Source organism: Colias philodice, chromosome 31 (assembly GCF_061535455.1).
Source record: "Colias philodice isolate Cphi_HAF_F1 chromosome 31, ilColPhil1 Martin Lab GWU primary, whole genome shotgun sequence".
NCBI classification, from domain to species: Eukaryota; Metazoa; Arthropoda; class Insecta; order Lepidoptera; family Pieridae; genus Colias; species Colias philodice.
In genome coordinates this window covers 5,191,160-5,206,992 of record NC_143116.1, presented here as the reverse complement: position 1 = coordinate 5,206,992, position 15,833 = coordinate 5,191,160, and the positions used below count along the sequence as shown (strand labels likewise).

The following is a 15,833-nucleotide window of genomic DNA, read 5'->3' as shown; positions in this document are numbered from 1 at the left end:
AACACTGCTTTGTGTAGCGCATGTCGCGTGACGGTCGCGCGACATGCGCTACACAGACCAAAAAGTTTGAGACGATGTAATAAAAGTTTCACTTTAAAAAAGGATTAAGTTGAGTTTAAGTTTGAGTTACCATCAGCCGCTTCATTATAGTACACTTGCACTCTCTCAAGTTGCAGCTCACTGTCCCCATGATATCTTCCCGTGGGATCAATACCGTGTTCATCAGAAATAATCTCCCAGAACTGAAAAATATAAATAAAACTAAATTGTTCAAATACCTACATCCTTTAAAATTGAATTTCCGTTGGAAAAAGAAAATTAAACTTTTGTATGTTGAGTACGAAGGCTAATGTTTAAGTTAAATATATTTTCTCTTAGTTGTAATGAGGCGGCTCTTTATATTCAATTATCAATGTACCTATACGTAAAGAATTATACGCTTTTTTAGGTTTGTTCATTTAAAAGTATGTAAACGACAATTTCAATATAAAGGAATGTTTAATTTCCCTTCTTTAAATATTGAAAATGTCCATCCCTTTTACATATAGCTTAAAAAAAACTAAATTCCATATAATATGTAAACTCATATATTACTTGCTCTGTGACATAAATATTTTCTATATCTATCGACATTTTTGAGAAATTTTCGCGCCAAAAGTTCTATTTGGGTAACTAAGTATTTACGTATACTTAATCTGTGTTACTTAATTATTCAAATATTTAATTACTTAATAGTTAAAGCCTATAGGTATATTACTTATTGATTTTAATGCGAAATAAATAAAGAACCATTATCCTTAATAATTCCTTAATTTAATGACACCCTCTTCATGGTCATATCTACGCCGCTTTCTTTCATAAATTAGTCATAGCTTAAAAATTAAAATGTTTCATTGTTTAAAATGTAAACAATTACTGATGGAAGATAATTTCAAAATTGCTGCGAAAGATAAGACGTGAATTACTGCTTTAAAATGTCTAAATAATACCATTTATCAATCTATAACGAAACCATTCGTATCTCTGGCATTTAGAGCGTAACGGAATAAAAATAGATTTCAAATATTCAATACTGTATTTACGTCATAGACAAAAATGTAAAACATCTCCCACCTTTGATCCTATCTGATTACCGCACTGTCCAGCCTGTAAATGCACTATTTCACGCATTTTTAAAGATAAAACTTAGAGAAAATGGATCGCAAATGATATGTATGCAAAAACGTTGGAATCTATTTTGAGAGCTAACACGTGGGTTGGTGTTTTCTAATTTCTATTACGTATGGTTTATTATGTGGATGATTTTAGCTTCAATTTTAAGATGAATGATATGCATGAATTAGCTGAATATTATGCATAAAATTTCAAAATTAAATAACTTGGCAGTAGGAACTATTGTAATCCATTAGAATATGCTTTCCTATGCTAAAAATACAATAGTACCTTAGACACAGACTAGAAATTCAAATAAAACAAAGTGAAAGGAAATCTTTTGCGTTATTTATTTAAAAAAATATTAATTTTGAAACATTAGTTTGATAAGTATAAAAAATGAAAATGGCTTTGTTATCTGTTTATCATTACAACACTGAGAAGGACATTTTTAATCTGTGACATTAAACGTCAATTGTCAAACACTTTTTTACGTGCTGTTAGAATTAATGTAATTTTCATTAAAAATAAATAATAATTCATTAGAAATAGTGTTAAATATGTTATAAATTCTATTTTACTTAATTTCTGTATATAGTTGTATGTTAAAAGTGTATATTGTATGATATGTTCGTAGAGAAATAATGCCCTAAGGCCATTCTTCTTTTTATCATGAAACCCAATAAAATTTTGTTGTGCTCAACAAAATGATGATATTATGACGTGTTTTAGTGCATTCTAAGGACATTATCGTGGTATTGAAAAGAAAACAAGTAAGTACTGTAATGATTATCTAGTATTTATATATTATACATTTATTATGAAAGATTATATTAATTTTCATATTTTTATATCACGCGTATCTATGATAATCTATCATTTGGTTTTAAAGTATGTGTTACTTTTATTTTGTTGATGATAATTGAGTTTAGCAAGTGAATCATTTCCAATTCAATTATACTTATTTCTTTTTAATAATAATTTGTATTTAATTCATTTCTTCTTATTGTTATATTTAAAAAATGTTTTTATTCTTATTGCAAATGCATACATATTAAATTTCATTGATAACAGACAGTAACACATAATTCTATATCACTACATACTTACATAGTATAAAACAAAGTCGCTTTCTCTGTCCCAGTATGTATGCTTAAATCTTTAAAACTACGCAACGGATTTTGATGCGGTTCTTTTTAATAGATAGAGTGATTCAAGAGGAAGGTTTTAGTATATATCTGTGGTATTTGGTACGTACCACTTAAGTGCAAAATGGTGATTTTTGGGTATGAGCGTTTGAAAGTTTTCACGGTTGCTACCCTGTTGCTACAGATCGGAATAAACACTTGAGTAAAACAAATTTATGATATTTAAATGTCTATTATGTTCAAGTTTTGAACACTTACAAAAAAAAATAAAAAAAAATGTTCTAGTTCAAGAGTAATTGTTACTTAACATGTTTGTACCAAAAGAAAAAATGTGAAAATGATGTGAAAATGTCTAAAACGTGTGTACTTAAGTGGATTAGAGCATATTTATTGGTACTCTTAATTAGTATTTATTCCTATTTTTACCTTAATGGAAAGGATTTTTCATTTTTTTTTCGACGGAGACATAAACAGACATTAAAAAACAAATATTATGGGGAAACGTCTTCCATACAAATAGATTTAACCATATATAAAAACAAAAACGAATAGGAGTGTGATTTGCCACAAATAAGTACTCATAAAAAAGCCAGGAAATATTGTGATTTTCGTGCAATATGCAATTCTCTGATACTCTCTCTACAAAGTAAAATCCTAAAAGTAGTGTGTGGGTGTGTGTGTGTGGTTCAGAAGTCATGGTAGTTCGCTTGCCTGCCGTGCTAGATGCTGCGGGATCGATCCCATCAACCGACATGTACCAATGTGTCTTTTTCGGATGCATAAGTAGATTCTCTAATAACCAGAGATACATCTTCTATAACAAGAAAACATCATCATTTCTAATAACAGGAAAACATTGTGATGGCAACCGGGATTTTGGTCTGAAATCACCAACCAGGATGTATGGATGGTAGCAGTAATCACCACGCTTGCTCACTGGAGCAAGCGTGGTGATTACTGCTCATGTCTTCTCCTTGTGAGAAGATGTCTTTACCCTGCAAATAGGTAGTTACGAGCTGGATCAAGTCAAATAAAATTTGTTTGTAAAACGTACCACTACAACATTCATTCATAGTCGTCATCACTGTCACTGAAAGTCATAAGATTGTTTCTAGTCGGACCATGAGACAATGATTTGAAATAATCATCATAAATTGGATCACTTATTGGCAGGAGATCTAAGATATCTTTGAATTTCAGAGCATCGATATTGATAGGCTCATTAGAGGCCAATGGCAAAGCCACTTCGGAGACTTCTATCTTTTCTCAGTTCTCTTAAACCAGAAATACAGAAACTCTTCATTTTCACTCAAAGAGTATTTAAAATCTACGTCATTAGACTTTTCATTCATCAACCAGAAAATACAGTTCTAACCAAATGTAGTTTTGTCTGTTGCAGTATTTCTTTTGATAAAATGAGTAGGTAGTCAATAGTTTCGAAAATATTAATAATTTTACATCATGGCGAATGCTGGTCATTTTCATTTATCTCGGGGAACGGAGATGGTGCTGTTTCTTTTTTGAATGAATCTTTCAATATCTGCTTAACTGGCAAGATATTATACCGTTTTTGACCTGGAAAACACTGAATATAAAATAAGCTACTCTACTTCTTCTGCCAACGGTTAATAAAATGCCATAAGCATGATGCGATTTCATCCGCACCTCTTTGAGCTATTCCTTCATACATAACATAATGGAATGTTCGTTTAGTAGTAACTTTGCGGATTTTTAAATTAAAAGTCCAAAGTTTCTTTTATAAAAGGCTACAGATGCAGTTAAATTTGGAATCTGTAAACAAACAGCTTTTATCTTTTAGTTTCATAGTGAAATGTTGCCTTATGCTCCGATTTTTCTAAATCTATTCTAATCTGACATGAAAGAATGAATTTGAAGAGACAAAGAATCAAACCTTGTGCATGTAGGTATCGTTATTTGGCTTTTTAAACGTTTACCAATCTTTAAATCGATTTAAAGATTGGTAAACGTTTCTGAACACACTAAGTCTAAGAGATCTTGCATCACATGCATGTTTCTTTATAGATAATAGGCTTGAGACCTAATGTCTGAAGATTTAAATTATGTGCCAAATAACGTTATATTTAAGTAGGGAGAAGACCTGTTAAGTTCACAAATAATTTTATTTGCTTTGGTACAAATAAGTTAAGTGATGATAATAATTATTAAAGTTTGGTCTAATTATGTTAAGTGCTCTTACGTTGTAAATGGCCGTTCGTTTATTGAGTATTAGTTTTACAAGTCTATGTTAAGTTATATTAATATATTTGTATCAAATAAAAATATTTTTTTTTGTACTTAAGGGGTTTTGATACAACCTATTTAAGGTATTTCTACTATCAATAGGCTTATGTGACATAGACCAAACGAAAGAGGACGTTTTTATCAGTATAGATGGCCAAAAAACAAAAAATGGCCATTTTTGCACTTACGAGGTATATACCAAACACCACAGATATTTTATTATGTTTTAGACAAAGTGGGCGAAGCCGCGGGCGGAAAGCTAGTATTCAATATAACTACATCTCTACTCAATAAAGAATATTATTCCATGTGTAAAGCTAATTTGATATTTTTTAAATACTAATTAGAAAACTACTACTTCAAATTGTTATCTACTAGCTTCCGCCCGCGGCTTCGCCCACATGGTGTTTTGATAAAAGGTCTTTCTCAAGGTCTAAAGATTGTCTGTGCCAAATTTCATCAAAATCGGTTGAGAGATTTAAGCGGGAAATCGTAACAGACAGACAGAGTTAATTTCGCATTTATAATATTATTAGTAGGGATGTTACTATTTGTAATGGTATGTATATTAACCTTTTCTACCTAGTTATTTATTACTAGCTATGCCCCGCAGTTTCGCAGTACTCTGCTCCTGTAGGTCTTAACATGATGATATAATATGGGCTATCTAACACTGAAAGAATTTTTCAAATCGGACAGTAGTTCCTGAGATTAGCGCATTCAAACAAGCTCACTCTTCAGCATTATAATATTAGTAAAGTTTTTATACCCATATAATATATACATAATATAATAAATCTGTAGAAGGGTCAATTCTGTACATTGAAAATATTGAAAAAATAAATAGCAGGGGGTGTTACTGCATCGATACCAAACCCAAATATGTGATTAAAAAAATTTTTGTCTGTCTGTCTGTATGTATGTGAAGGCATCATGTGAAAACAAACGGTTCAATTTCGATGAAACTTGGTATAATTATACCTTATTATCCTGGGCATAAAATAGGATACTTTTTATCCCGGAAAAATACGTAGAAAAAAAATAAATCTTAATTTTTCTTAATTTTTCCGCGCGGACGGAGTCGCGGGCGGAAGCTAGTATGTTATAAGTCAGATCCGGACACTACTATGTCTACTGGTTTATGTGTTTCATTCTTTTGCTTGAAATGTTTTCTATATACTATTGTCGTGGCCATATCATAGATTTGCTCATTTCATTCAAATTGGGCCTGTGGTTTCTGAGATTAGCACATTTAAGCAAACAAATTCTTCAGATTTATAATATCTTAATCTTCTTAATACTATTATAAAGGCGAAAGTTTGTATGGATGTATGGATGTTTGTTACTCTTTCACGTATAAACTACTGAACCGAACCGATTACAATGAACTTTTCTGTGGACATTGTTGCTGTTAACGAAACGTGGCTTCGCCCAGGTGAGGAGGCTAGAGCGCCTTCCATTCCTGGTTATATGCTTAAGCATATTCCTAGGCCAAGAAGTATCCGATCACGTGGTGGAGGTGTGGGATTCTACATTAAGCAAGGTATAAAAGTGCGTAAACATGACCATCCTCGCTCTAATGTTGTTGAACAAATGTGGATAAGCCTTAATATTAATTCACGTCGCATTATAATTGGTACTGCATATAGACCTCCATGGCTTTGTGCAGAAACCTTCTTTGATGCGCTAGCCGAGTCTATTGCTTCCTTTGTAAATTTCGATTCTGTCATATTACTGGGTGACTTTAATATTGATTATAGTAACAGGAGTACATCAGATTACAGGAATCTTGACATTTTTTTAAAGCAAACCAGTTTGAATCAGTACGTTGATGGCCCCACGCACTTTACTTTAACCTCGCAAACTACTTTGGACTTGATTTGTACTGACGCCACAATAAAAGACATAAAAATTAACCATATTCCGGACCTGAGCGCTCATGCATTTGTTGTTGCTGAATTTAATGTTAAAATAGAGAAACCGCCTCCACGTTTCGTAACATACAGACGTTTAAAGGAAATAGACATGGTTGAATTTAATAAACATTTAGATTTGATACCCTGGGAAGAGATATTAGCCCTAGGCGACATAAACGCTATGGTTTCTACTTTTAATCAATACATAATCGGTCTTTTTGAACATCATGCACCATATAAAACCTCGCGCGTAAAAAATGTAATTACACCATGGCTAACGGATAATGTCAAGCTCATGATGCAACTTAGAGACCAAGCATTTTATAAGTATAAAATAAGTAAATCGGATATTGATAAGACCCAGTACAAAGATATGAAACATTTGGTAAATTCTGCATTATTTTACGAAAAAAGGGCATACTTTGATAACAACATAAATAACAATATTAACGATCCAAAAAAAATGTGGAAGAGTTTAAAAATGTCAATAATGCCTAATAATTTACCTGAGCTGGACCTTCCCGATTGTTTGTCTGACCCTGAAATCATTAATGACCATTTCCTGAAACTGCCTTGTTCAAATTTTGATAACTCTAATGAAAAAATATTTTTCGAAAATAACCTCTATGGGCCAGCAAAGTTTGAGCTTAGCACTGTGAATGAAACAGTTGTTTCTAAATATCTGCTCCACATTAAAACAAAGGCTAGAGGATGTGATGATATATCCATAGATATGTTGTTGCTTACTTTACCAAGAACTCTCTCTGTAATAACATCTTTAACCAACAAAATACTTACCAGTAGTACATTTCCAACCTGCTGGAAAACCTCTATCATTCAGCCAGTACCCAAAAATAGTAATCCCACTGTATTAACTGACTTGCGACCTATTAGCATATTACCGTGTCTCTCTAAGGTGGTGGAGCGTGTAGTATGTGAACAACTTACTCGATATCTCGAAACAAACAATATTCTTCCATCCTTTCAGTCGGGCTTTCGAAAGAGGAAAAGTACCACAACAGCGCTTTTAGATGTTGTTGATAATATTCTCACAGGACGCGATGAAGGCAAGGGAACAATATTAACCCTCCTCGATTTTTCTAGAGCCTTTGACTGCATCGATATTTCGCTTCTTCTCTCGAAGCTCCATTTCTACGGGTTTCAAAAAGATTCAATAAAATTTTTCAGAAGTTACTTAATGGATAGATATCAAATGGTTCGTGTAAATGCTGCTCACGGTTATATTTTTTCTTCATTGAAACCTGTGGAAAGGGGCGTGCCACAAGGCTCTATATTGGGTCCGATTTTATTCATCATTTATTGTACCGACATTACCGCCGCTATTAAAAATTGTTCGTATCACATATACGCAGATGACTTACAATTATATGTAAGCTTTCCACCATCTTCCTCTTTATCTGTTGTAGACAAATTAAACGACGATCTTATTAATATAAGCGATTGGTCGAAAAGAAATAAACTTGTTCTCAATCCATCTAAATCTAAATTCTTAGTTCTTGGTTCTCCAAAGCAGGTAGATAGGATAAATGAAATGAGTCTTAAGGTTAAAGTTAATGGTGAACAATTAGAGCAAGTTCAGATAGCAAGAAACCTCGGCTTACTAATGGACTCGTCACTAAACTTTGAAGACCACATAGCTGAAGTAGCACGTAACTGTTTCTACCGTCTAAAAATTATATATAAGATCAGAAATTACATAAACGAGCCGTTGCGTATTCAGCTTTGTAACTCACTCGTGCTATCAAAGCTTAATTACTGCGATGTTGTTTATGATGGCTGTTGTCTGGCAAGAAGTAAGCGTCTCATTCAAAGGATTCAGAATGCCTGTGCGCGCTACTGTTTCCAGATCCCACCTCGCACGCATGTTACGCCTTTCTTAAATAAAGCAGGAATACTAAAGATGTCAGCATGTAGACAGCTCCATCTTTGTAGTCTTTTGCATGGTGTTGTCAATAACCATTCACCGCCTTACCTCTATGAGAAATTAACTTGGTCACGAAGCCAAAAGCTCTGCAAATCAAGGCCTCTCTCTTGTGTTTTTCGAATACCTAAGTATAAAACAGCTGCATTTAGAGGTAGTTTTAAATATCGGGCTAGTAAATGCTGGAACGACCTGCCTCCTCCTATACGCGAATCAAGGTGTCTTGGTACATTCAAAGCTAAACTAAAAAGCTATTTATTAATAAAACAAAAAGAGCAGTGCCCAGTGAATTAGTTGATGAATGGGTAATTTTTATAATATATATATTTTTTTTATATTGTGTTTTTACATATTTAAATACTTCAATAGTAATTATTTCACCCGGGTATGAATGAACTGGCTATTGGATATAATTGTGTGGTTGATTAATTATTATTAATATAAGATGTATCGATGTATCCCACCGGTAGAAACGGAACAAAACATTATCCTGCATTCCTTTCATTTTCCATTTTTTTGTTGTTTATTTTTTATTGTTTTACCTGTTTTCCAAATGTATTGCATGTTTGTTTTATAAGAAATGCTGTTAGTTTGTTTACTTTTTTTTAATAACAAAATTTTTGTTGTATCAACTCGTGTGACATTTGTGGCTACAACAGGCTATGGCTGAAAAACAGCGGTGAAAGCACTGGCCTTTTAGTCATTGCTTCCACCATATGCTGAGTCCATAGCCTTTTCGTAGTAAACTGTTATTTTTCTTGTGTATTTTTTTTGTTTATGTGTTTGATTTTTACTGCGAATAAATTCTTATTCTATTCTATTCTATTCTAAATTTAGCACACATATAGAGGGTAACTTGGATTAACACATAGGATAGGTTTTATCCCGGAAATCCCACGGGAACGGGAACTATGCGGGTTTTCCTTTGAAAACGCGGGCGAAGCCGCGGGCGGAAATCTAGTTACTTAATATTTTTATAGTCAAATTCTTTAACTTCTACTTTCTTACTTATATGCATTACAAGTACATTTTAAAGATGTCATTTGAAATTATCCATACACAAGTACTTAGTAAATTGTTACAGTCACAACTCTTTAATAATCAATATAACATAATATTCAGCCTCGTGGAAAATTCAATAACACATTGATACATAAAATAATGTTATATTATGCTCAAATCAAATTTATCAGTAGCTCATGCTCAAACTCAAACTCAAACTCAAACATTCATTTATTCAATTAGACTACTATTTAGTAGCACTTTCGAATCGTCATTACATAGTATTTTTAACATTTACCACCAAAGCGAGTATTTATATATAGCTTATGTATTTTTCAGTTACATAAGGGAACTCTATCGTATAGGAGCTACCAACGTTGACAAGAGAGAATTTTAGTATAGTTGGTTCTTTGATATACTGTTCCTCTTGCTATTTCGGTTAGAGTCCGGGCTGTCTGGCTGGTCGCAGTGGTTGCGTTTATTGCGTTGCGTTTTATTTAGTGCGCATCTTATCTGCACAGGAAAATATCCGTAATTTAAAGTCATTTATTAACGCGTAATTTTTAATCTTTTGCCTTTAGATAGATCCATCAGACATGAATTTTTTATTGCAAGACGTTTTTTTCGTTGTTAAATAGGTGCCAGACGCAATTTTTTATTTCAAAATCATTAAAATGTCATCGAAATAAGTGAAATTCCATCAACATGAGTCCCCGTGAAGGATGTACTATCAACTATGTATAATATTCATTTTACTATCTACAATTTTTTAGCAACAATCTACCATGGTGCCTCCTTTTCCCAACGAACCTCAAAAAGGATGTTAATGTAAACTTGATAAAAAGCAAATATCATCAAATTCATATTAATACCCAAAAGTGTAATAAATATGAAACCATCTATTAAAAATATTAGTTTACTAATTATTCAATATAAGTATTAAAAAAGGATAATATAATATAAGTAATAAAGTAATTACTTACCTTTTAAGCGGACTCATGTTGATGTAATTTCACTTATTTCGATGACATTTTAATTATTTTGAAATAAAAAATTGCGTATGGCACCTATTTAACAACGAAAAAAACGTCTTGCAATTTTATGTCTGATGGATCTATCTAAAGGCAAAAGATTAAAAATTATGCGTTAATAAATGACTTTAAATTACGGATATTTTCCTGTGCGTACTAATAAACGCAACCACTACCGCCAGCCAGACAGCCCGGACTCTAACCGAAATAGCAAGAGAAACAGTATATCAAAAACCCAACTATACTAAAATGACTTTTTTTAAAACGTTAATAGCTCCCGTTCCCGTACGACTATTAAATATAATATATTATATGCATTCTTAACTTTTGTTTTTTAAACACGCTTTATTAGCTTCACCTGTATGTTTGTATGACATACACCAACTTCTTAAGACTTGATTTTGATTCATTTCAAAGAGACAAATTTAATTCAAACCTTGTACACTTATAAATTACTATTTACAATACAATAATTTCGTCCAATTGTAGTGTGTTTTTCAGTTATCTTAAACTATATATTTTCATTCATATCCTTATAACAATAATTTCTCGTAATTCCAGACAAAATGGACGACCAAATACCGATACCGATACCGATGTACACGGACGAGCAGGGCGTGTCCTTCGATCCGAAATACGCGGAGCAATATCAAGCGCTTAAAATGGAGGAACAGCAGTACGCTCAATTGGACCCACAGAGCTACACTGAGCAGAAAATGGGAGAAATCCCCGGAGAAATACCAGTTGAGCCGAAGATCGAACCAGAGCCTGGAAAACCGATTCGATTCATCAGCGTCAATAGTTCGCAGCTGACGGAAGAACAACGGGCTATGTACGAATCGGTACTGTCCACTTGGAAGCCCATCATGTTCCCTAAACAGATGAAGAGATATATATGCGAGAAGTGCAATAAGGAATTCAAGAATTATCAAAATCTCTACCTACATACAACGAGAGTACATTCGTCGGAAGAGTCAGCTGTGCTGTGCGATATATGTGATAAATCGTTCAAGAACAAGCACTATCTCTACATGCATCGCATGAATAAACACTATTCGGAATCGGAGAAGTGCTACTGCCAGTTCTGTTTGCAAGAGTTCAGGACGCGACGCGCTCTACACATGCATGTAAAGCGATTCCATCCCACGACTCTACCGGAGATCAAATGCGACGAGTGCGGGAAAGAGTTCAGCGTGCCGTACAAGCTGCGCTACCATATAGAGAGGTGCCACAATCAGGACAAGAATAAGTTCAAGTGCCACATTTGCCAGAAGTTCTACAAGAGCCACTTGAACCTCAATAGACACCTCCACTTTCAGCATTCGCAAGTCGAGCGGCATCCTTGCGTGTTCTGCTCTATGACGTTCAAGTCCCGTCACCACATGAAGCGTCATATCCTCAACATTCACCCGCCGCTAGAGTCGAAAGTGCAGTGTCCCGAGTGTTTGAAAGAGTTCAAAAACGACCAGTATTTAAAGGAGCACATGCAAGTGCACTCCTCCCTAGATACGAAAGTGAAGTGCGATCTCTGTGACAAGTTTTTCCATTCGGCCGTGCGTTTGAAGAAACACAAGAAGATAGTTCATCCAGACAAGCCGAAGATACGCTGCGAGAAGTGTGACAAGGAGTTCGCGCATGCGCACTATTTACGTCGCCATAACAACTCTGTTCATATGGATCTGGACGAAAGCCAGTATGAGCATGAATGCGATCAGTGCGGAAAGAAATTCAAGATAAAAAGATACTTGAATAATCACTTGCAAAGGCACGAGCAGCAACATCTCAAGCGTATATCGCAAATGGTGAAAACGGTGATGGATGATGGGCAAGAGAAAGGGCCCAAGAAGAGAGGAAGGCCCCGGAGGGCAAAGCAAGTGAGAAAAGAGATAGAGTTCGTCAAGTGCGAGCCGGTCAGCTCGGAAGAAGACACGGAAGAGAGTGAAACAGATTCGGAGTGAATTAAACTACGTTGTTGCAAATATCGATTAACGAAAATATATTAAGTAGGGTCGATTCCTGATAGAATAATATCTGGTCATTATATTCAATCGCTGATAAATCCAGTTAAATTGCGAAACTATCAAGTTGTTAAGTAAAACTTCTTTAGGCGCGTTGAGAGTAAAATTTCAAGGTCGCGTCATGGCAATATCGTTACGTCATGGAGTAAGACGATTTTGGTATCTTGGAATCTTGCCAACGTACTTCTAACACGTGTGCTCGACACACACGCTCGTTTTTTGATATAAGTTTTGCAGGGTAGATTGGAATGTGGATTGAATATAACGACTAGCTGTTAATAGTTTTGAAGTAAACGCATCTCGGTACGATTTTATCGCGTTTTTAAATAATTCTACACCATTTTAGAGTAGATTCCGTTTTAAATAGGTGCGAAAGTGTTTAAAGTATCGGAGTACTTGGATTTTTCAAGTAAGAAAGATTTTTCGTCTGGTAGGTAGATTACAATTTTGCCTCTAAGAAATAATCAACGTTAGAATATTGAAAAAGTCATACGTTTCTTAAAAAAAGTCGATTCTGTTTAAAATATTTGTTACTCTTATCATTTAAAATGCGTTACTAAATTTAATAAAAACATCAATTTTGTGCGTCTATTTTTGTTTTTAACAATGGATGTTTGTATTTTTTCTATCTTAATAAAATTTGCAACTTTATAAGCTACAAAATACTAAAATCTGTAGATTTTTTAAAGCAGTCTGTCTCTTACTATTAACCAGAATTTTTTATAAGACTCAAATTCGAACATTATCGAAAGAAAGCTTTCAAAATTGTCTTTGAACATTCACATATAAAATGACATAGTATGTATAACATGATTAGAAGAAGATAGTTTTAAACCTCATGCCATCTCTGTCGCACTTAGCAAAAGGAAGACATAAAAGAAAGAGATGTACGTATAGACTACAAATACAAACTTGTTCTTTAAAATTCTACCGTCTTTACACATTTCGTTAATTTGCGTGTAATTTTATGAATTTTCGAATAATATTATATTCCGTAACATTTATTAATTACGTTACATGAAAAATTTATAAATGTAAATATTATATTATGTTGTAAAAATATAGTGTGTATGTAAAATTTTGTTAAATGTGTATTTAGAGGAAAACAATTATAAAAACTTTTAATTTTTCTATGATTTTTTTCTTCGGGTTTACTTAAGCAATTAATTATTTGAAATACAGATATTTTTTTAATAAACTAGCATATTTTGAGGGTAGAAGCATTATAACCTATTGGGTTTTCCATTTACTTTGACGTACTAAAAACAACTATACTCACAATTAAACCTATTAAAAGATCTTCAAAAAACATCCGAAATATTCATACAAGTCTACACCTTATTTCGTGGCAGTAATGTTCAAATTCTATTGTATCGCTCATAAGAAAACTCTGCCTAATACACGCGTAGGCAGAGTTTTGCTTCGGACACTTTTGATCATGATTTTGAGTCTGGTTTTTTTTTAGTATGTCAATTATTAAAACGTAAATTGGAACGAACGATAAACGGATTGGTAATAAAAGAGTCTATTTTCGGCACCCGTGACTATGTTTTATATTTACAGGGTGTTCTTTTCGATTGTTGTAACCTGTAAGTATGCTTTAATAAAGGCATTTTATGAAAAATCGAGCATTTTATAAATTTTCTTCTATTGATAATATGGTTAATATTAAATAAAGAATAGAACTTAAAAAATGATAATACATTCTTATTATTATTTTAAAACTACCTTCATTCAGCATAATCTACTCACGTGTGTAATGTGTACTGATATTATAATTTTCAATATACCCTCATTTATAAAACCAAGAATACAAATGTAAGAGCCGGTTTCACAACTTGCGCAGTCAATGATATGAACACTTTGACAGATTAAAACGTAATTTGTCATTTTAACTAACAGATAAGCTAAACAGAACATATTCACAAGTAGTGAAACTGGTATTATGAAACGTTCGCAGGAGCACGAAAATTATCGTCAAAGTATTTGTATCGTCATTCAGAGCATTATTAGTATTATTACATATAAAAAATTTGTTCGATTTACGCACGGCAGGGGCGCTTTTCAAATACCCATACTAATGTTCTCGATGAGATTACAAATGCTTTGACAAACGTTTTCGCTTTTGAAGATTGTTACAATTATTGATAAAAATGTTTGTGAAATGGACTGAAAAAATTCAGGTCGGAAAGATTAACTGTCTTACCACGAAAAACTTTAGACAGGGTTTATCTTTAAGCGCGGGTTCTCTTTAATCCGGTTTTGTCTTATTTCACATAGACAACTATATTAAAGTGACAGATCCCTGGTTTAAAGTTAGACTGTTTTAATTGTTTTGTGGTAATACCATTAGTTTTGAAAATATTGTAATCGCAATCCATGTCTTCACGGCAAAATACGGTAACCTAGATATTATAATGTAGTGCGGTAATATATTGAATAAATAAAATCTCAGATTTCAACATGTGCCTATAGATATTTAAATACGTTTTATAAAGAATACCGAAGCAGCTGCAGCGTCGTCATAGCAACTGCTAGCTTGCTTGCACCTATTACAATTTCATATGTGGGAAAGAGATGGAAATATTGCACGTGACAGGCGTGACGTCATAGCCTGTGTCAAAGCGCGCGTTTTTTTTGTATTCATATCAGGAATGTATAGCTGTAAACAAAATCTGAGGTTTAATTTATAATATTCGGTCGATATTTGCTAAGATAAAATATTTTGCATTGTTACATTTTATAAACTAATGTTCCCTAATATTTTTAATATTTGTACATAATTTAGATTTTATTAGTAAAATGCATTGTCATGTTCGATATAACAGACGGTATCTAAAGTTTTTAATATTTAGAACTTAAATATTGTAGGTTAAAAAGGTTTCGGCCAATGTTTACCATAGACACTATTTTTGTTGAAGTGAAACTTCTTTGCGAGTTTAAAGTAAAATTTGAAGGTCGCGTCGTGGCAATACCGTCACATCGGGGAGTAGCGACGATTTTAATATGTCTGAAACTTGCCAAAGAAGTTTCACTTCTGACACGTGTGCTCGGCACACACCCTCTTTTCTTTACAAATAAGACGGTGTTTTAATTATATTAAATTGTTGAATTACTATACAGTATGTTTTATACACAAATACACATTTTCTTTTAAATATTCCAATATTATCACGGGTTAATTCTAACTGTCTTACCACAAAAAACTTTAGACAAGGTTTCACTTTAAGCGCGGGTTCTCTTTAATCTGGTTTAGTCGTATTTCACATAGACAACTATTAAAGTGACAGATCCCTGGTTTAAAGTTAGACTGTGTTTAAATTGTTTTGTGGTCTTACCATAAGTTTTCACTCATTGTCGAT

At 33.2% G+C, this 15,833-nt stretch overlaps 3 protein-coding genes across 3 annotated transcripts in view; 2 read left to right on the top strand and 1 right to left on the bottom strand.

Annotated features, from left to right (window-relative positions):
• Positions 1-1,411, bottom strand: part of LOC149475292 (tubulin beta-2 chain-like) — a 32,912-nt gene extending 31,501 nt beyond the window's left edge. Inside the window, exons 1-2 of the mRNA XM_089713638.1 lie at positions 1,114-1,411; positions 131-242 (exon numbers count right to left, since the gene is read on the bottom strand). Coding sequence (XP_089569764.1) covers positions 131-242; positions 1,114-1,170 — 169 coding nt within the window. The 5' untranslated portion in view covers positions 1,171-1,411. The remainder of the gene's footprint in view (positions 1-130; positions 243-1,113) is intronic.
• Zpr1 (zinc finger protein Zpr1) overlaps positions 1-15,833 on the top strand; it is a 152,079-nt gene that overhangs the window by 53,507 nt on the left and 82,739 nt on the right. The gene's annotated exons all lie outside the window — the stretch shown is intronic.
• On the top strand, positions 1,631-15,653 carry LOC149475291 (uncharacterized). The gene is made up of 2 exons (XM_089713960.1): positions 1,631-1,925; positions 11,015-15,653. The coding sequence occupies exon 2, from the start codon at positions 11,020-11,022 to the stop codon at positions 12,409-12,411; it is 1,392 nt and encodes a 463-aa protein (XP_089570086.1). The 5' UTR covers positions 1,631-1,925; positions 11,015-11,019; the 3' UTR covers positions 12,412-15,653.